Below are 22,224 nucleotides of genomic sequence, written 5' to 3'. Positions count from 1 at the left end.
CCGGTGTCCTGAGGCCAATATTTATCCCTCAACCAACATCACTAAAAAACAGATGATCCGGTCATTTATCACATTGCTGTGTGTGGGAGCTTGCTGTGCGCAAATTGGTTGCCGTGTTTCCTACATTACAACAGCGACCACACTTCAAAAAAAGTACTTCATTGGCTGTAAAGCGCTTTGGGACGTCCTGAGGTGGTGAAAGGTGCTGAGAAATGTGAGATCTTTCTTTAATGCGCAAAGCCGCAGTGCAAACAAGCGCCAGATGGTGGCAGTGCTGAGTCTACCCTAAGCTGGGCGGCACCACCACCAGGTGGGCTGCAGTACTGCAACAGCATGCAACAAGCAAAAGCATGAAGAACAGAAATGTTGTGGGTTCCTGGCAAATGTACCTTCTAGTTATAGTAGGGCAGTCTGCGTTAAACAGCAGGACTGTTCCCCGGACTGCTTCAGCTGTTGAGGATAACTCAATTCACAATTCAATTCAAATCGCTTTATTGGCATGATAAGTTACATCTTATGTTGCCAAAGCATCAAAATACATTTATGGTTTAGCACATAAACGCAGTTCTATTCATACAGTGTATAAACAGGTATATCCCTGAGTGTATAAATATACATTCGCATTGTTTATATATATTCTTTTCTTAGTTTACTGGTTGTCCCTCTGTAACATAGTGTGCCGCCAGTGTTATACAGCTTCTCTCCTCTCCCAGTAAGAATGGGAGTTTTTGGTTGTCATTCAGATTTCTGAAATCAGGGCATATTTGTGAGAATTTTTGGTAGAAATTCTCCCTGATGCCCTGATATTTTCCGCAGGCTGTGAGGAAGTGCATCTCTGTCTCCACTACTCCCTGACTGCAGTGAGAGCATATCCTGTCTTCTCTTGGCAGCCTGGTCTGCCTGTGTCTGCCTTTTTCGATCGCTAGGCTATGTTCGCTAAGTCTGTACCTTGTCAAGGTTCTTCTCAGTTTGTTATCCTTTACCATGGTCAGGTAATCAGCTATATTGTATTGTCTGTTTAGGGCCAAGTAGCAATTGAGTTTGCTTTGGGTTTTTGTTGTTTCTGCCCAATATGTCAGATATTTTTCCTTTTGCTTAGCGACGATTGTGTTGGGTCGAATTTTTTGTGTTACCCTGTCACTGTCCTGGGGCTGGTTATTGTTAGTATTGTTAGTAGTTACTTCACTGAGTCCCAGGACTAGTTGACTGAGGGTATTCTTCTTTATGGTCAGCTCTTGGCATTTCAGGGCGTCGTAGTGATAGCATTGGGGATTGCTCATTTGTAGGTGATTCCAAAATTTGGTGGCTCTTTTTTGGATAGTGATTATTAATGGATATTGGCCTAGTTCCGCCCTGCATGCATTGTTTACTGTTTTCCTTTGAGTCCGGAGGATATTTTTACAGAATTCTGCATCTAGGATCTCAATTGGGTGTTTGTCCCATTTTGCAAATTCTTGTTGAGTTAGCGGTCCCCATACCTCACTGCCATAGAGTGCAATTGGTTCAATTACTGATTTGAACATTTTGAGCCAAATGCTAATTGGGATTTCTATTTGGATTGATTTTTTGATGGCATAGAAAGCCCTTCTTGCTTTCTCTTTCAGTTCATTCACAGCCAGTTTGAACTTTCCCGTAGAACTGATTTTTAAGCCCAAGTATGTGTAGTTAGTGGTTTGTTCAATTTAGTTTGCTCCTACTGTGAAATTTATTTTGGGTCCCTGATGTTTGGATCTTTGCTGGAACACAAGGACTTTGGTTTTTTGGGGATTTATTGTCAGGGCCCAAGTCTCTCACAGGATAACCAGGAGGAGATTCAATGGGTGCGTAGAGTCCGTGATAGGGGAGAGTGTACACGGGCTGTGGGAGGAGATTAAATGGGTGGGGAGAGTCCGTGATAGGGGAGAGTGTACATGGGCTGTGGGAGGAGATTAAATGGGTGGGGAGAGTCCGTGATAGGGGAGAGTGTACATGGGCTGTGGGAGGAGATTAAATGGGTGGGAAGAGTCTGTGATAGGGGAGAGTGTACACGGGCTGTGGGAGGAGATTAAACGGGTGGGGAGAGTCCGTGATAGGGGAGAGTGTACATGGGCTGTGGGAGGAGATTAAATGGGTCGGTAGAGTCTGTGATAGGGGAGAGTGTACATGGGCTGTGGGAGGAGATTCAATGGGTGGGTAGAGTCAGTGATAGGGGAGAGTGTACATGGGCTGTGGGAGGAGATTAAATGGGTGGGTAGAGTCTGTGATTGGGGAGAGTGTACACGGGCTGTGGGAGGAGATTAAATGGGTCGGTAGAGTCTGTGATAGGGGAGAGTGTACATGGGCTGTGGGAGGAGATTCAATGGGTGGGTAGAGTCCATGATAGGGGAGAGTGTACATGGGCTGTGGGAGGAGATTCAATGGGTGGGTAGAGTCCGTGATAGGGGAGAGTGTACACGGACTGTGGGAGGAGATTAAATGGGTGGGTAGAGTCTGTGATAGGGGAGAGTGTACATGGGCTGTGGGAGGAGATTAAATGGGTGGGTAGAGTCCATGATAGGGGAGAGTGTACATGGGCTGTGGAAGGAGATTAAATGGGTGGGTAGAGTCTGTGATAGGGGAGAGTGTCCATGGGCTGTGGGAGGAGATTAAATGGGTGGGTAGAGTCTGTGATAGGGGAGAGTGTACATGGGCTGTGGGAGGAGATTAAATGGGTGGGTAGAGTCCGTGATAGGGGAGAGTGTACACGGGCTGTGGGAGGAGATTAAATGGGTGGGTAGAGTCCGTGATAGGGGAGAGTGTCCATGGGCTGTGGGAGGAGATTAAATGGGTGGGTAGAGTCTGTGATAGGGGAGAGTGTACAGGGGCTGTGGGAGGAGATTAAATGGGTGGGGAGAGTCCGTGATAGGGGAGAGTGTACATGGGCTGTGGGAGGAGATTAAATGGGTGGGTAGAGTCTGTGATAGGGGAGAGTGTACACGGGCTGTGGGAGGAGATTAAATGGGTGGGTAAAGTCCGTGATAGGGGAGAGTGTCCATGGGCTGTGGGAGGAGATTAAATGGGTGGGTAGAGTCCGTGATAGGGGAGAGTGTACACGGACTGTGGGAGGAGATTAAATGGGTGGGTAGAGTCCGTGATAGGGGAGAGTGTACAGGGGCTGTGGGAGGAGATTGAATGGGTGGGTAGAGTCTATGATAGGGGAGAGTGTACATGGGCTGTGGGAGGAGATTAAATGGGTGGGTAGAGTCCATGATAGGGGAGAGTGTACACGAACTGTGGGAGGAGATTAAATGGGTGGGTGGAGTTCGTGATAGGGGAGAGTGTACAGGGCTGTGGGAGGAGATTAAATGGGTGGGTAGAGTCCATGATAGGGGAGAGTGTACATGGGCTGTGGGAGGAGATTAAATGGGTGGGTAGAGTCTGTGATAGGGGAGAGTGTACACGGGCTGTGGGAGGAGATTAAATGGGTGGGGAGAGTCCGTGATAGGGGAGAGTGTACATGGGCTGTGGGAGGAGATTAAATGGGTGGGAAGAGTCTGTGATAGGGGAGAGTGTACACGGGCTGTGGGAGGAGATTAAATGGGTGGGGAGAGTCCGTGATAGGGGAGAGTGTACATGGGCTGTGGGAGGAGATTAAATGGGTGGGTAGAGTCTGTGATTGGGGAGAGTGTACACGGGCTGTGGGAGGAGATTAAATGGGTCGGTAGAGTCTGTGATAGGGGAGAGTGTACATGGGCTGTGGGAGGAGATTCAATGGGTGGGTAGAGTCAGTGATAGGGGAGAGTGTACATGGGCTGTGGGAGGAGATTAAATGGGTGGGTAGAGTCTGTGATTGGGGAGAGTGTACACGGGCTGTGGGAGGAGATTAAATGGGTCGGTAGAGTCTGTGATAGGGGAGAGTGTACATGGGCTTGTGGGAGGAGATTCAATGGGTGGGTAGAGTCCATGATAGGGGAGAGTGTACATGGGCTGTGGGAGGAGATTCAATGGGTGGGTAGAGTCCGTGATAGGGGAGAGTGTACACGGGCTGTGGGAGGAGATTAAATGGGTGGGTAGAGTCTGTGATAGGGGAGAGTGTACATGGGCTGTGGGAGGAGATTAAATGGGTGGGTAGAGTCCATGATAGGGGAGAGTGTACACGGGCTGTGGAAGGAGATTAAATGGGTGGGTAGAGTCTGTGATAGGGGAGAGTGTACATGGGCTGTGGAAGGAGATTAAATGGGTGGGTAGAGTCTGTGATAGGGGAGAGTGTACACGGGCTGTGGGAGGAGATTAAATGGGTGGGTAGAGTCTGTGATAGGGGAGAGTGTACATGGGCTGTGGAAGGAGATTAAATGGGTGGGTAGAGTCTGTGATAGGGGAGAGTGTCCATGGGCTGTGGGAGGAGATTAAATGGGTGGGTAGAGTCTGTGATAGGGGAGAGTGTACATGGGCTGTGGGAGGAGATTAAATGGGTGGGTGGAGTCCGTGATAGGGGAGAGTGTACACGGGCTGTGGGAGGAGATTAAATGGGTGGGTAGAGTGCGTGATAGGGGAGAGTGTCCATGGGCTGTGGGAGGAGATTAAATGGGTGGGTAGAGTCTGTGATAGGGGAGAGTGTACATGGGCTGTGGGAGGAGATTAAATGAGTGGGTAGAGTCCGTGATAGGGGAGAGTGTACACGGGCTGTGGGAGGAGATTAAATGGGTGGGGAGAGTCTGTGATAGGGGAGAGTGTACATGGGCTGTGGGAGGAGATTAAATGGGTGGGTAGAGTCCGTGATAGGGGAGAATCACAGAATCACAGAAACCTCACAGTACAGATAGAGGCCATTTCGGCCCATCGAGCCTGCACCGACACATATCCCACCCGATCCCCGTAACCCCTACACCAACACATATCCCACCCTATCCCCGTAACCCCACGTATTTAATCCCCCTAACACTAAGGGTCAATTTATCACAGCCAATCAACCTAACCCGCACATCTTTGGACTGTGGGAGGAAACCGGAGCACCCGGAGGAAACCCACGCAAACACGGGGAGAATGTGCAAACTCCACACAGACAGTCGCCCGAGGCCGGATTCGAACCCGTGTCCCTGGCGCTGTGAGGCAACAGTGCTAACCACTATGCCACCGTGCTGCCCTCTCCCCTATCTGTGATAGGGGAGAGTGTACACGGGCTGTGGGAGGAGATTAAATGGGTGGGTAGAGTCTGTGATGGGGAGAGTGTACACGGGCTGTGGATGGGGATTTAACAAAAATTGGTTAACAGACAGGAAACAGAGAGTAGGAATAAATGGGTCTTTTTCGGGATGGCAGGCGGTGACTAGTGGGGTACCACAGGGATCAGTGCTTGGGCCCCAGCTATTCACAATATATATCAATGATTTGGATGAGGGAACCAAATGTAATATTTCCCAGTTTGCTGACGACACGAAACTAGGTGGGGTTGTGAGTTGTGAGGAGGGCGCAAAGAGGCTTCAAGGCGATTTAGACAAGTTGGGCGAGTGGGCAAATACATGGCAGATGCAGTATAACGTGGATAAATGTGAAGTTATCCACTTCGGTAGGAAAAACCGAAAGGCAGAATATTATTTAAATGGTGGTAGATTGGGGAATGTTGATGTACAGAGGGACCTGGGTGTCCTTGTACACCAGTCACTGAAAGCAAACATGCAGGTGCAGCAAGCAGTTAGGAAGGCAAATGTTATGTTGGCCTTCATTGCAAGAGAATTCGAGTACAGGAGCAAGGATGTCTTACTACAGTTATACAGGGCCTTGGTGAGACCACACTTGGAGTACTGTGTGCAGTTTTGGTCTCCTTACCTAAGAAAGGATATACTTGCCATAGAGGGAGTGCAGCGAAGGTTCACCAGACTGATTCCTGGGATAGCAGGACTGTCGTATGAGGAGAGATTGGGTCGACTAGGCCTGTATTCACTAGAGTTTAGAAGAATGAGAGGGGATCTCATTGAAACGTATAAAATTCTGACAGGGCTAGTCAGACTGGATGCAGGGAGGATGTTTCCCCTGGCTGGGGGGTCCAGAACGAGGGGTCACAGTCTCAGGATACGGGGTAGGACATTTAGGACTGAGATGAGGAGAAATGTCTTCAATCAGAGGGTGGTGAACCTGTGGAATTCACTACCACAGAAGGCTGTGGAGGCCAAGTCACTGAATATATTTAAGAGGGAGATAGATAGATTTCTAGACACAAAAGGCATCAAGGGGTATGGGGAGAGAGCGGGAATATGGTATTGAGATAGAGGATCAGCCCTGATCGTATTGAATGGCGGAGCAGACTCGAAGGGCCGACTCCTGGCTCCTGTTTGTCTATGTTTCTATGTTTCATTGGTTTTACTGACTCCGTGTTGTTTAATTCCAGGTGGTGTCTGTTCTGGGGGACGCTGAGAAGCTGAGGGCCAAACACTTTCTTCTGGCCCACGGGACTGCGGACAGTAAGCGTGGCGGTTTGTCACATCGCCGCTCTCGCTCTGAGCCTCTGCTATTGAACGAGCCGCCCCCGCGGTCTGTCATTGCTTCCAATCCGACAGGTCCGGTATCGATGAAACCGTTCCTGCTCCACTCTCCGGGTCCCTGTAAACAGGAGTCATTTTTCGGGAGCCCGAGCGTCGTTCATTCCGTGACGTCAGTTAGAGAACGACTGCCTTTGGTGTGACCGCATAATCTCAGGCTCATTTCCAGTCCGTACAAAGAATGATATCGTTTTTAATGTTTTTATAAACTTGTAGAATGGGCATATCCCTTCTTCGTCTTCTTAGGCAGTCCCTCGGAACCAAGAATGACTTGCTTCCACATTAAAAATGAGTTCTCAGGTGACTGATTCTCAGGTGACTGATGAGTCCAGTGCTGGACCTACAGTCTCTGTCACAGGTGGGGCAGACAGTGGTTGAAGGGGCGGGTGGGTGGGGTGCTTGGGTTGACGTGCGCTCCTTGCGCTGCCTGCGCTTGGCTTCCGCTTGCTCCCGGCGAAGAGACTCGAGGTGTTCGGCGCCTTCCCGGATGCTTCTCCTCCACTTTGTGCGGTCTTGGGCCAGGGATTCCCAGGTGTCGGTGGGGATGTTACACTTTTTCAAGAAGGCTTTGAGGGTGTCCTTGAAGCGTTTCCTCTGCCCACCTGGGGCTCTCTTGCCGTGTCGGAGCTCCGAGTAGAGCGCTTGTTTTGGGAGTCTCGTATCGGGCATGCGGACAATGTGGCCTGTCCATCGGAGCTGATCGAGCGTGGTCAAAGCTTCGATGCTGGGGATGTTGGCCTGAGCAAGAACACTGACGTTGGTGCGCCTGTCCTGCCAATGGATTTGCAGGATCTTGCAGAGGCAGCGTTGGTGGTACCTCTCCAGTGCTTTGAGATGCCTGCTGTACATGGTCCATGTCTCTGAGGCATACAACAGGGCGGGTATCACTGCTGCTCTGTAGACCATGGGCTTAGTGCCAGGTTTGAGGTCCTGGTCTTCAAACACTCTCTTCCTCAGGCGACCGAAGGCTGCACTGGCACACTGAAGGCGGTGTTGGACTTTGTCATCGACGTCTGCCCTTGTTGACAGTAGGCTCCCGAGGTATGGAAAGTGGTCCACGTTGTCCAAGGCCTTGTCGTGGATTTTGATAATCGGGGGGCAGTACTGTGTGGCGGGGGCAGGTTGGTAGAGGACCTTTGTCTTACAGATGTTTAGTGTAAGGCCCATGCTCTGGTACGCTTCGGTGAAGGTGTTGACGATGGTTTGGAGTTCGACCTCAGAATGGACATATAATTAGCAAATGAAGTTCAACACAGATAAATGTGAGGTATTACGTTTTGGTAGGAAGAATAGGGGGGTCACTTATCACTTGGAGGGTGCGAGTCTGGGTGGGGTAGAGGAAGAAAGGGATCTCGGAGTACAAATACACAGATCACTAAAAGTTGCGACACAGGTTAACAAGGCCATAAAACAGCAAACCAAGCACTCGGGTTTATTTCTAGAGGGATAGAATTGAAAAGTAGGGAAGTTATGCTAAACCTGTATCGAACCTTGGTTAGACCACACTTGGAGCACTGTGCACAGTTCTGGTCTCCATATACCTTGGTTAGACCACACTTGGAGCACTGTGCACAGTTCTGGTCTCCATATACCTTGGTTAGACCACACTGGGAGCACTGTGCACAGTTCTGGTCTCCGTATACCTTGGTTAGACCACACTTGGAGCACCGTGCACAGTTCTGGTCTCCATATACCTTGGTTAGACCACACTTGGAGCACTGTGCACAGTTCTGGTCTCCGTATACCTTGGTTAGACCACACGTGGAGCACTGTGCACAGTTCTGGTCTCCATATACCTTGGTTAGACCACACTTGGAGCACCGTGCACAGTTCTGGTCTCCATATACCTTGGTTAGACCACACTTGGAGCACCGTGCACAGTTCTGGTCTCCGTATACCTTGGTTAGACCACACTTGGAGCACTGTGCACAGTTCTGGTCTCCGTATACCTTGGTTAGACCACAGTGGGAGCACTGTGCACAGTTCTGGTCTCCCTATACCTTGGTTAGACCACACTTGGAGCACTGTGCACAGTTCTAGTCTCCATATACCTTGGTTAGACCACACTGGGAGCACTGTGCACAGTTCTAGTCTCCATATACCTTGGTTAGACCACACTTGGAGCACCGTGCACAGTTCTGGTCTCCGTATACCTTGGTTAGACCACACTTGGAGCACTGTGCACAGTTCTGGTCTCCCTATACCTTGGTTAGACCACACTTGGAGCACTGTGCACAGTTCTGGTCTTCATATACCTTGGTTAGACCACACTTGGAGCACTGTGCACAGTTCTGGTCTTCATATACCTTGGTTAGACCACACTTGGAGCACTGTGCACAGTTCTGGTCTTCATATACCTTGGTTAGACCACACTTGGAGCACCGTGCACAGTTCTGGTCTCCATATACCTTGGTTAGACCACACTGGGAGCACCGTGCACAGTTCTGGTCTCCCTATACCTTGGTTAGACCACACTTGGAGCACTGTGCACAGTTCTGGTCTTCATATACCTTGGTTAGACCACACTTGGAGCACTGTGCACAGTTCTGGTCTTCATATACCTTGGTTAGACCACACTTGGAGCACTGTGCACAGTTCTGGTCTTCATATACCTTGGTTAGACCACACTTGCAGCACCGTGCACAGTTCTGGTCTCCATATACCTTGGTTAGACCACACTGGGAGCACCGTGCACAGTTCTGGTCTCCCTATACCTTGGTTAGACCACACTTGGAGCACTGTGCACAGTTCTGGTCTTCATATACCTTGGTTAGACCACACTTGGAGCACTGTGCACAGTTCTGGTCTCCATATACCTTGGTTAGACCACACTTGGAGCACTGTGCACAGTTCTGGTCTCCGTATACCTTGGTTAGACCACACTTGGAGCACCGTGCACAGTTCTGGTCTCCGTATACCTTGGTTAGACCACACTTGGAGCACTGTGCACAATTCTGGTCTCCGTATACCTTGGTTAGACCACACTTGGAGCACTGTGCACAGTTCTAGTCTCCATATACCTTGGTTAGACCACACTGGGAGCACTGTGCACAGTTCTAGTCTCCATATACCTTGGTTAGACCACACTTGGAGCACCGTGCACAGTTCTGGTCTCCGTATACCTTGGTTAGACCACACTTGGAGCACTGTGCACAGTTCTGGTCTCCCTATACCTTGGTTAGACCACACTTGGAGCACTGTGCACAGTTCTGGTCTTCATATACCTTGGTTAGACCACACTTGGAGCACTGTGCACAGTTCTGGTCTTCATATACCTTGGTTAGACCACACTTGGAGCACTGTGCACAGTTCTGGTCTTCATATACCTTGGTTAGACCACACTTGGAGCACCGTGCACAGTTCTGGTCTCCATATACCTTGGTTAGACCACACTGGGAGCACCGTGCACAGTTCTGGTCTCCCTATACCTTGGTTAGACCACACTTGGAGCACTGTGCACAGTTCTGGTCTTCATATACCTTGGTTAGACCACACTTGGAGCACTGTGCACAGTTCTGGTCTTCATATACCTTGGTTAGACCACACTTGGAGCACTGTGCACAGTTCTGGTCTTCATATACCTTGGTTAGACCACACTTGGAGCACTGTGCACAGTTCTGGTCTTCATATACCTTGGTTAGACCACACTTGGAGCACTGTGCACAGTTCTGGTCTCCATATACCTTGGTTAGACCACACTGGGAGCACTGTGCACAGTTCTGGTCTCCGTATACCTTGGTTAGACCACACTTGGAGCACCGTGCACAGTTCTGGTCTTCATATACCTTGGTTAGACCACACTTGGAGCACTGTGCACAGTTCTGGTCTCCATATACCTTGGTTAGACCACACTTGGAGCACTGTGCACAGTTCTGGTCGCCATATTATAAAATGGATATAGAGGCACTGGAGAGGGTGCGGAGAAGATTTACAAGGATGATACCAGAAATGCGAGGGTGTACATATCAGGAAAGTTTGAACAGGCTGGGGCTCTTTTCTCTAGAACAGAGAAGGCTGAGGGGTGACCTGATAGAGGTCTTTAAAATTATGAAGGGATTTGATTAGAGTGGATACAGAGAGAGTGTTTCCACTTGTGGGGAAGAGCATAACTAGAGGCCATCAATATAAGACAGTCACTAATAAATCCATTCGGGAATTCAGGAGAAACTTCTTTACCCAGAGAGTGGTGAGAATGTGGAACTCGCTACCACAGGGAGTGGTGGAGGTGAATAGTATCGATACATTTAAGGGGAGGCTAGACAAGCATATGAGGCAGAAGGGAATAGAGGGTTACGCTGATAGATTTAGATGAGGAAAGACAGGAGGAGGCTCAAGTGGAGCATAAACGCCGGCATGGAGTGGTTGGGCCGAATGGCCTCTTTCTGTGCCGTATATCCTGTGTAATTTGCTGTAAAATAAGAAAAGGTTTTTTTTTTCGATCAAGTGTATCTTTTCGCCCCTCTTCCTCTTCTAAAGAATAATTTTTTTTTAATGTTTTAAAAAAATGTTCATGTTCATGTTCCAGTCCAGGCGCCAATCAAACTCCAGAACCTCACCCGAACCTCACGGGTGGGACGAGCCGGCGATGCGTTGGCAGGCTGTTCGACCTTGGAAGGGGGCACACAGTCGCGGGTGCTGGGACAGAGCTGGGAGGGAGCACAGTAAGACGGAGGGGGAGAGGGGGAAAAGGGGGAAACGCAGCTTCCCTACCTCACCACCACCTCTCTCCACCCCTCCACGGTCTCTGAACTGTCCGACTGATGGTCCGACATCCGGTTCTGGATCAGCAGAAATTTTCTCCAATTAAATATTGGGAAAACCGAAGCCGTTGTTTTCAGTCCCCGCCACTAACTCCGTTCCCCCGCCACTGACTCCATCCCTCTCCCCAACATCTGTCTGGGGCTGAACCACACTGTCCGCAACCTTGGTGGTGTATTTGACCCTGAAATGAGCTTCCGACCACATCTCCTCTCCATCGCTTATACCGCCTACTTCCACCTCCGTAACATCGCCCATCTCCGCCCCCGCCTCAGCTCATCCGCTGCTGAAACCCTCACCCGGGCCCTTTGTTACCTCCAGACTCGACTATTCCAACGCACTCCTGGCTGGCTGCCCTGTGTCCTAACTCGCACCGAGTCCTGTTCACCCATCATCCCCTGTGCTCGCTGACCCACACTGGCTCCCAGTCCGGCAACGACTCTATTTTAAAATTCACATCCTCCTGTTCAAATCCCTCCATGGCCTCCTCGCTCCCCCTCCCTATCCCTGTAACTTCCTCCAGCCACTACAACCCTCCCTATCTCTGTAGCCTCCTCCAGCCCCCTACCACCCTCCCTATCTCTGTAACCTCCTCCAGCCCCTACAACCCTCCCTATCTCTGTAACCTCCTCCAGCCCCCTACAACCCTCCCCATCTCTGTAACCTCCTCCAGCCCCTACAACCCTCCCTATCTCTGTAACCTCCTCCAGCCCCTACAACCCTCCCTATCTCTGTAACCTCCTCCAGCCCCCTACAACCCTCCCTATCTCTGTAACCTCCTCCAGCCCCTACAACCCTCCCTATCTCTGTAACCTCCTCCAGCCCCTACAACCCTCCCTATCTCTGTAACGTCCTCCAGCCCACTACAACCCTCCCTATCTCTGTAACCTCCTCCAGCCCATACAACCCTCCCTATCTCTGTAACCTCCTCCAGCCCCCTACAACCCTCCCTATCTCTGTAACCTCCTCCAGCCCCCTACAACCCTCCCTATCTCTGTAACCTCCTCCAGCCCCTACAACCCTCCCTATCTCTGTAACCTCCTCCAGCCCCCTACAAACCCCCCTATCTCTGTAACCTCCTCCAGCCCCCTACAACCCTCCCTATCTCTCTAACCTCCTCCAGCCCCCTACAACCCTCTCTATCTCTGTAACCTCCTCCAGCCCCTACAACCCTCCCTATCTCTGTAACCTCCTCCAGCCCCTACAACCCTCCCTATCTCTGTAACCTCCTCCAGCCCCCTACAACCCTCCCTATCTCTGTAACCTCCACCAGCCCCCTACAACCCTCCCTATCTCTGTAACCTCCAACAGCCCCCTACAACCCTCCCTATCTCTGTAACCTCCACCAGCCCCCTACAACCCTCCCTATCTCTGTAACCACCAGCCCCCTACAACCCTCCCTATCTCTGTAACCTCCTCCAGCCCCCTACAACCCTCCCTATCTCTGTAACCTCCACCAGCCCCCTACAACCCTCCCTATCTCTGTAACCTCCACCAGCCCCCTACAACCCTCCCTATCTCTGTAACCTCCTCCAGCCCCTACAACCCTCCCTATCTCTGTAACCTCCTCCAGCCCCCTACAACCCTCCCTATCTCTGTAACCTCCACCAGCCCCCTACAACCCTCCCTATCTCTGTAACCTCCTCCAGCTCCCTACAACCCTCCCTATCTCTGTAACCTCCTCCAGCCCCTACAACCCTCCCTATCTCTGTAACCTCCTCCAGCCCCTACAACCCTCCCTATCTCTGTAACCTCCTCCAGCCCCCTCCAACCCTCCCTATCTCTGTAACCTCCTCCAGCCCCTACAACCCTCCCTATCTCTGTAACCTCCTCCAGCCCCTACAACCCTCCCTATCTCTGTAACCTCCTCCAGCCCCTACAACCCTCCCTATCTCTGTAACCTCCTCCAGCCCCCTACAACCCTCCCTATCTCTGTAACCTCCACCAGCCCCCTACAACCCTCCCTATCTCTGTAACCTCCTCCAGCCCCTACAACCCTCCCTATCTCTGTAACCTCCTCCAGCCCCTACAACCCTCCCTATCTCTGTAACCTCCTCCAGCCCCCTACAACCCTCCCTATCTCTGTAACCTCCTCCAGCCCCCTACAACCCTCCCTATCTCTGTAACCTCCTCCAGCCCCTACAACCCTCCCTATCTCTGTAACCTCCTCCAGCCCCTACAACCCTCCCTATCTCTGTAACCTCCTCCAGCCCCTACAACCCTCCCTATCTCTGTAACCTCCTCCAGCCCCTACAACCCTCCCTATCTCTGTAACCTCCTCCAGCCCCTACACCCCTCCCTATCTCTGTCACCTGTTCCCAATATCTCCTGATGTGGCTCGGGGTCAGATTCTGTCTGATTTACGCTCCTGTGACGCGCCTTGGGACGTTTTACTGCGTTCAAGGCGCTGTGTAAACGGGAGTTGCTGTTGTTTGGCCCTGACCCCTGCCTTTGAATCGGGAGAGTTTGGTGAGCGCTTAAACCCTACAGAGCAGGTTGGAAGGAGCAAGAACGAGGGGACAAGGTAAGTAATGAATAAGTGACGTCAAGCTTCGAGTTTTGAAAACCTGGCGGTCGTAGTGGAGGCAGAGACTGACTCATAAGCGTTGTCCAACCACAAGGTGGCACTGCTGCCCACTAACTACTTAAAGTCCGAACAACCCTGTAGCGTGGCCGCTCCATCGCCAGCTGACTCAACAACACCCTTGCGATCATTAATAGGGACGGCAATTAGAGAAAATCTACCGCACTTACAGCAGCAGGCTATAATTTCACACTTCATCCAGATCCATTGTTTGTCTCTTTACCTGTCCTATTACCATCTCGTCTCGCCTTGATTATCTCTTAATGTCTCTTCACCTCCCACAGACCTTCCCCTTTGTTCTTTCGTCCCCTCCCCCTTTTCCCAGCCCCTAAACCTGCTCCATTTCCTGCTTTTTTCCCCTCAGTTCTGACGAAAGGTCTTCGACCTGAAACGTCGACTCTGTTTCTCTCTCCACCGATGTTGCCCTGGCCTGCTGAGTTTTTCCAGCGTTTTCTGTTGTTATTTATAATTTTTTTATTATTTGATTGCAGTTTTTAAATTAGCCTTCGTGTAGATCGCCACTAAATAAGAGAGTTTGACTTCGACGAACTATTAACAAGTTGTTTATTTACAGGAACAGACTAATTACTGTACATCAGGTAAGATGGCTGACTGTAGGAGCACCGTGGTGTAGGTCTTGTCCCAGCGGGGACTCCACGAGGACGGAGTTCGCAGTCCTGTGGGGAGCGTGATGACGTCGTCGCGTTTGCGTCGTGACATCATCACGTTGTTCGCGTTTCCCGCGCTTAGGGCGTCGCGTGATGCGCGTCGTCACGTTTGCCCGCGCTTGGGGCAGTCACGTGACCGCGTCGTTGCGTCGCTGGCCGTTGGGGCCGAGGTCGCGAGGCCGGGCTGTGCCGGTGCTCGCCGCGGGAGCGGAAGATCGCGTCGCTCCCGTCGGCTGGCCGATGCGGCCAAAGATGCTATGCCGGGTTGCGCCGGCGGCCGTCCTGGAAGGCCGAGTCGGGCCGGTGGCCGCCGCACGCACGTTACGTCATACGTGACGTGACGTCAGCACGTTAGGGTACATCTTAAAGGGGCAACGGCCCCGACAGGTAAGTTAAAGGGGCAACGGCCCCAACAGGTAAGCTAACATATATAAGTAAGTTAAGTACATACAGTTAGGTAAGTTAAAGGAAATTATGTATATTATCTATATGTAAGGGACAACCGGTGGTACCACCACAATACCCTTTTTATAAAAAAAAATGAAATTCTGCCGCGGGTTTAAAAAGGCAACGATACAGCGGAATTGCACTGGCGTACAACACCATACTGGTGTTTGGGTGTGTGTGATGCAGCACAGCCTGGTCTCCAATCGTCTTGGATCCCCTTGCCATTGGACCGAGACCTTGCTCTGTCAAGCCCCGTGTGGTAGCTGGTGGGCAACAGCCACCCCACGTTAAAAGAATTCACGCACGGGCATCTCCCGCCCTTTAAAATGAAGTTCGGGATTTGGAACGTCAGGACCCTCATGGACAACCCCAACAGTGACAGACTCGGAACGCTGTACTGCTCAACCACCGTCTGCCCCACCTTTGACCGAGTCTGTCGGTCCCGCATTAGACTCATCAGTCACCTGAGAACTCATTGTTAGTGTGGAAGCCAAGTCGCCCTCGGTTCCCGAGGGACTGCCTGCCTAAGAAGCAGAAGCAGAGACTGACTAATTCCGTAGCGAGTCAGGTCAGGCCGCTGTGACGCACCAGGTGATTGGTGGTCAGGTCGCTGATTGAGGGAAGAGCCAAGCCACATCAGTCAAGTGCAGACAGGGCTGGAGGGAAGAGGAGCGAATCTCTAAGGAGGCAGAGTGGAAATGAGAGGGGCTGAAGAGATGGCGGGCGGACAAGGGGCTGCTCGAGAGGTGAGAGTTTCTTCTAAAGTTCCTTCTCCCCTGTGTTTGCAGCCAGGATACATTTCCAGCACACCGCAGAGCTGCTCAGGCTGCTTATGGACACTGAGGCCAACTACACCATGCAGGTACGGTCAGTGTGCGGGCCAGCCTTGCACACAAAGCACATTCCCGGCGTCTGTTATACTATGTACGCTCGCAGCCATCTTATAACCTCACACGTGTTTATCAGTGTCCCTCTACTTCTCTTTACCACACGTTGACACACCGAAGCTCTCTCTCTCGCTCGCCTCCGAGTCAGAAGGTCGGAGGTTCCAGCTCCCTCTCCAGAGACTTGAGCCCCGTAATCCAGGCCGACACTCCCCGGTGCCAGTACTGAGGGAGCGCCGCACTGTCGGAGGGGCGGCACTGAGGGAGCACTGCACTGTCGGAGGGGCAGTACTGAGGGAGAGCCGCACTGTCGGTGGGGCAGTACTGAGGGAGTGCCGCACTGTCAGAGGGGCAGTACTGAGGGAGCGCCGCACTGTCGGAGGGGCCGTACTGAGGGAGTGCCGCACTGTCAGAGGGGTAGTGCTGAGGGAGCGCCGCACTGTCGGAGGGGCAGTACTGAGGGAGCGCCGCACTGTTGGAGGGGCAGTACTGAGGGAGCGCCACACTGTCGGAGGGGCAGTGCTGACGGAGCGCTGCACTGTCGGAGGGACAGTACTGAGGGAGCGCCGCACTGTTGGAGGGGCAGTACTGAGGGAGTGCCGCACTGTCAGAGGGGCAGTACTGAGGGAGCGCCGCACTGTCGGAGGGGCCGTACTGAGGGAGTGCCGCACTGTCGGAGGGACAGTACTGAGGGAGCGCCACACTGTCGGAGGGGCAGTACTGAGGGAGCGCCGCACTGTCGGAGGGGCAGTGCTGAGGGAGCGCCGCACTGTCGGAGGGACAGTACTGAGGGAGCGCCGCACTGTCGGAGGGGCAGTGCTGAGGGAGCGCCGCACTGTCGGAGGGGCAGTACTGAGGGAGCGCCGCACTGTCGGAGGGGCAGTGCTGAGGGAGCGCCACACTGTCGGAGGGGCAGTGCTGAGGGAGCGCTGCGCTGTTGGAGGGGCAGTACTGAGGGAGCGCCGCACTGTCGGAGGTGCCATCTTTCGGATGAGACGTTAAACCGAGACCTCGTCTGCCCTCTCAGGTGGACGTAAAAGATCCCACGGCCACTATTTCGAAGAAGAGCAGGGTCCTTTGGCCAATATTTATCCCTCAACTAGCATAAATAAAACAGATGATCTGCTTATTTATCTCATTGCTGTTTGTGGGAGCAAATTGGCTGCTGCGTTTCCTACATTACAACAGTGACCACACTTCAAAAAAAGTACTTCATTGGCTGTGAAGCGCTTTGGGACGTCCTGAGGTGGGGAAAGGTGCTGGAGAAATGCGAGTTTATTGTTTCTTTCACCTGAACTTTGCAATCCGGGGCTCTGGGAATTCTGACTAATTCCACCCCCCCCACCGACACCCCGACACGGTACCACTTAGCCACCCCCCCACAATGGTACGATGTGAAATTGAACTCAACAATCTGGTCATTTCTGGGCTGGAGCCACAAGAATGACCATGAAAGCTGCTGGACTGTTGCCAAAACCCCTACTGGTCCACCAGTGTCCATCAGGGAGGGAGCCTGTCGTCTCTACCCAGGCTGGGCCGACACGTGACTCCAGTCCCGCACCACGAGGTTGACCTTTAACATCCTCTGGGTAACCAGGGATGGACAATATTTACTGACCTTACTGACATCGCCCAGACCCCAAGAACAAATCTAAACATTGGTGAGGGGAAAGAATAATAAAGGCGCGATGGAGTTACCGTAAAACATAAAGGTAACCGAAAGCATGTTCTCTCTCACCAGGTCTATCCGGATGAAGGCCATTACTTTCGGTTGGAGAAAAACAGCAAACACCTTCAGAAAACAATCGTTGGATTCTTCCAGAACTGCTTCAAAGACGACAAGAGACGGGGCCAGCGAGCTCCTGGGGACGAGTAGGCGCTCGCACGTCCGCCCCGTGAAGGAGCGCTGGTCGAAAGCCGGAAAGCCCCCTCCCCCTAGCAGTAACGGACTCAACCCCCCGTGTACAGAGGGGTCCGGAAACAGAAGTATCAGCACGGCGATCTGGGAGGGTGACGTTAGCAGGCACTGATTGGACTGGCATGGGGAGTCGGTGCCTGCAGAACGCACCTGCTCACAGGACACGGAGACCAATGGTGTCTTTGCATGCACAGGTCAAAGAAACTCTACCATCTCGGAATGTAGGGGCTGCTAATGTCAGACACGCAACAAAACACACACACCGGCTGTCGCTATCTATGGTTTTGGTCTGATGGTGATTTCCAATTGATTGCTCAAGTCTGATTGGGATCATTCTAGCTCTGATTGATTGCTCGAGTCTGATTGCGATCATTCTATCTCTGATTGATTGCTCGAGTCTGATAGCGATCATTCTATCTCTGATCGATTGCTCGAGTCTGATTGCGATCATTCTATCTGATTGATTGCTCAAGTCTGATAGTGATCATTCTATCTCTGATTGATCGAGTCTGATTGTGATCATTCTATCTCTGATTGCTCGAGCCTGATTGTGATCATTCTATCTCTTATTGATTGCATGAGTCTGATTGCGATCACTCTATCTCTGATTGATTCCTTGAGTCTGATTGTGATCATTCTATCTCTGATTGCTCGAGCCTGATTGTGATCATTCTATCTCTTATTGATTGCATGAGTCTGATTGCGATCATTCTATCTCTGATTGATTCCTCGAGTCTGATTGTGATCATTCTATCTCTGATTGATTCCTCGAGTCTGATTGTGATCATTCTATCTCTGATTGATTCCTCGAGTCTGATTGTGATCATTCTATCTCTGATTGATTCCTCGAGTCTGATTGTGATCATTCTATCTCTGATTGATTCCTCGAGTCTGATTGTGATCATTCTATCTCTGATTGATTCCTCGAGTCTGATTGCGAACATTCTATCTCTGATTGCTTAAGACTGATTGCAATGCCATGGCCACGATCGACCAACTAGGTCTGATTGTGGTGAATCTCTCCGCGGTGGGTTAATTGGGCCTGATTGCAGTGATCATAATTGTGATCATTAAACTGACGTTTGATCTCTTGGCTCTGCTTGTGAATGCAGCATTGCGAGAGGGGAGGAGAAACTTGTGCAGTCAGTGATTAGAGAGACAATATCCCAGAGACTGCAGTCCAAATCCCAACACGGCGAGATCTCAAACTGAATTCCATAAACCAGGTCTGACACCCGAATAAAAGTGACCATGACAGCTCCTGGATCACAAAAGCCCAACTGGTTCACTAATGCCCTTCAGAACCCCATCTGACCGACACACGACTCCAATCATAAGAACATCAGAAGTAGGAGCAGGAGTAGGCCATATGGCCCCTCGGGCCTGCTCCGCCATTCAATAGGATCATGGCTGCTCCGAACTTAGACTCACGTCCACTTCCCTGCCCTCTCCCCGTAACCCCTTATTTCCTTATCTGCTAGGAAACTGTCTATCTCCATTTTAAATTTATTTAATGTCGCAGCTTCCACAGCTCTCTGGGGCAGCAAATTCCATAGATTTACTACCCTCTGAGTGAAGAAGTTTCTCCTCATCTCAGTTTTGAAAGGGCAGCCCCTTATTCTAAGATTATGCCCCCTAGTTCTAGTCTCACCCATCAGTGGAAACATCCTCACCGCATCCACCCCCCTCACAATCTTATATGTTTCGATAAGATCGCCTCTCATTCTTCTGAACTCCAATGAGTAGAGTCCCAACCTACTCAACCTTTCCTCATACATCAACCCCCTCATCTCTGGAATCAACCGAGTGAACCTTCTCTGAACCGCCTCGAGAGCAAGAATATCTTTTCTTAAATATGCCACAAGATGCTAGGGGTAGATTTTCACCTTCTCCGGGTGTGAGCTATTCTGGTGGGGCAAGTCCCCCCGAGCTATTATACAAACTGCAAAATCAATGGGATGAAACTCGACCGTGTTCCAGGACGGGCAGGGGGACAGGACCTGCTTCATAGACTATCCCCCAGCCACAGAAGGTGACAATCTACCTCTTACTGCCCTCTGGGTCGGCTAGGATTGGCCTCGCCAGCGGGACCCATGACCCACGACCCAGAACATTTACAAAAAAAACAGTCCGGACCATTCAGGTCACCGACCTGATACGTTAACTCTGTTTCTCTCTTCACAGATGCTGCCTGACTTGCTGAGTATCTCCAGCATTTTCTGTTTTTAGTCCAGACCATTCGCTGTTTAAAAAAAAGATACACGGCCCACAATTCCCAGGAGTTTAGATACGGCAGATTTTAGGGCATCCATTTAATTTTAGCATTTAGTGCTGATCGGAGCCCAGGTACCATTGCAGGGTTTTAAAACTGACCCCCACTGTCCAGCGACTTCTGCTGAGAGTCGGCCCGTGTGTGAAGAGAGTGTGAGCTGAGCTGTGATGGTCCCTGCGCTCGAATAGCCTGCGGGTACTCACTGTCCAGGCTCATTCGTGAGGTATGGCCAGATGAAGGCACTGGAGGGAGGGGCAATGGAGGGGGTGGCACTGGAGGGAGGCACCGGAGGGAGGCACCAGAGAGTGACACTAGAAGGGGCACTGGAGGCTGTTTGATTGACAGCCAATATTCATCAAATCGGGGAATAGAGAGTCTGTTTTCTTTCCAATTGCTTTCTCATTGAATGGCGGAACAGGCTCGAGGGGCTGAATGGCCTCCTCCTGTTCCTAATGTAACAGGCTCGAGGGGGGCTGAATGGCCTCCTCTTGTTCCTAATGTAACAGGCTCGAGGGGGGCTGAATGGCCTCCTCTTGTTCCTAATGTAACAGGCTCGAGGGGGCTGAATGGCCTCCTCCTGTTCCTAATGTAACAGGCTCGAGGGGGGCTGAATGGCCTCCTCCTGTTCCTAATGTAACAGGCTCGAGGGGCTGAATGGCCTCCTCCTGTTGCTAATGTAACAGGCTCAAGGGGGCTGAATGGCCTCCTCCTGTTCCTAATGTAACAGGCTCAAGGGGGCTGAATGGCCTCCTCCTGTACCTAATGTAACAGGCTTGAGGGGCTGAATGGCCTCCTCCTGTTCCTAATGTAACAGGCTCAAGGGGGCTGAATGGCATCCTCCTGTTCCTAAAGTAACAGGCTTGAGGGGCTGAATGGCCTCCTCCTGTTCCTAATGTAACAGGCTCGAGGGGCTGAATGGCCTCCTCCTGTTCCTAATGTAACAGACTCGAGGGGCTGAACGGCCTCCTCCTGTTCCTAATGTAACAGGCTCAAGGGGGCTGAATGGCCTCCTCCTGTTCCTAATGTAACAGGCTCAAGGGGGCTGAATAGCCTTCTCCTGTTCCTAATGTAACAGGCTTGAGGGGCTGAATGGCCTCCTCCTGTTCCTAATGTAACAGGCTTGAGGGGCTGAATGGCCTCCTCCTGTTCCTAATGTAACAGGCTCGAGGGAACTGAATGGCCTCCTCCTGTTCCTAATGTAACAGGCTCGAGGGGGCTGAATGGCCTCCTCCTGTTCCTAATGTAACAGGCTTGAGGGGCTGAATGGCCTCCTCCTGTTGCTAATGTAACAGGCTCGAGGGGCTGAATGGCCTCATCCTGTTCCTAATGTAACAGTCTCGAGGGGCTGAACGGCCTCCTCCTGTTCCTAATGTAACAGGCTCGAGGGGCTGAATGGCCTCCTCCTGTTCCTAATGTAACAGGCTCGAGAGGCTGAATGGCCTCCTCCTGTTTCTAATGTAAAAGCTCGAGGGGCTGAATGGCATCCTCCTGTTCCTAATGTAACAGGCTTGAGGGGCTGAATGGCCTCCTCCTGTTCCTAATGTAACAGGCTCGAGGGGTTGAATGGCCTCCTCCTGTTTCTAATGTTAATAGGCTTAAGGGGCTGAATGGCCTCCACCTGTTCCAGTGTAACAGGCTCAAAGGGCTGAATGGCCTCCTCCTGTTCCTAATGTAACAGGCTCAAGGGGGCTGAATGGCCTCCTCCTGTTCCTAATGTAACAGGCTCGAGGGGGCTGAACGGCCTCCTCCTGTTCCTAATGTAACAGGCTCAAGGGGGCTGAATGGCCTCCTACTGTTGCTAATGTAACAGGCTCGAGGGGCTGAATGGCCTCCTCCTGTTGCTAATGTAACAGACTCGAGGGGGCTGAATGGCCTCCTCCTGTTTCTAATGTAACAGACTCGAGGGGCTGAACGGCCTCCTCCTGTTTCTAATGTTAATAGGCTTAAGGGGCTGAATGGCCTCCTCCTTTTCCTAATGTAACAGGCTCGAGGGGCTGTATGGCCTCCTCCTGTTCCTAATGTAACAGACTCGAGGGGCTGAACGGCCTCCTCCTCTTCCTGTGTAACAGGCTCGAAGGGCTGAATGGCCTCCTCCTGTTCCTGTGTAACAGGCTCGAGGGGGCTGAATGGTCTCCTCCTGTTCCTGTGTAACAGGCTCGAGGGAGGGTGAATGGCCTCCTCCTGTTTCTAATGTAACAG

At 51.6% G+C, this 22,224-nt stretch overlaps 1 protein-coding gene across 1 annotated transcript in view; it reads left to right on the top strand.

Annotated features, from left to right (window-relative positions):
- LOC147097139 (inactive dipeptidyl peptidase 10-like) overlaps positions 1-22,224 on the top strand; it is a 35,736-nt gene extending 13,512 nt beyond the window's left edge. Inside the window, exons 6-8 of the mRNA XM_085973031.1 lie at positions 6,344-6,416; positions 15,740-15,813; positions 17,577-22,224. Of these exons, the coding sequence (XP_085829157.1) occupies positions 6,344-6,416; positions 15,740-15,813; positions 17,577-17,711 (282 nt within the window). The 3' untranslated portion in view covers positions 17,712-22,224. The remainder of the gene's footprint in view (positions 1-6,343; positions 6,417-15,739; positions 15,814-17,576) is intronic.

The sequence above is a fragment of the Somniosus microcephalus genome, chromosome 33 (assembly GCF_052327205.1).
Source record: "Somniosus microcephalus isolate GS21.2 chromosome 33, FLI_Smic_1.0, whole genome shotgun sequence".
Lineage (NCBI taxonomy): Eukaryota > Metazoa > Chordata > Chondrichthyes > Squaliformes > Somniosidae > Somniosus > Somniosus microcephalus.
Note: the sequence above shows the minus strand (reverse complement) of the source record. Positions and strands in the feature narration are given on the sequence as shown.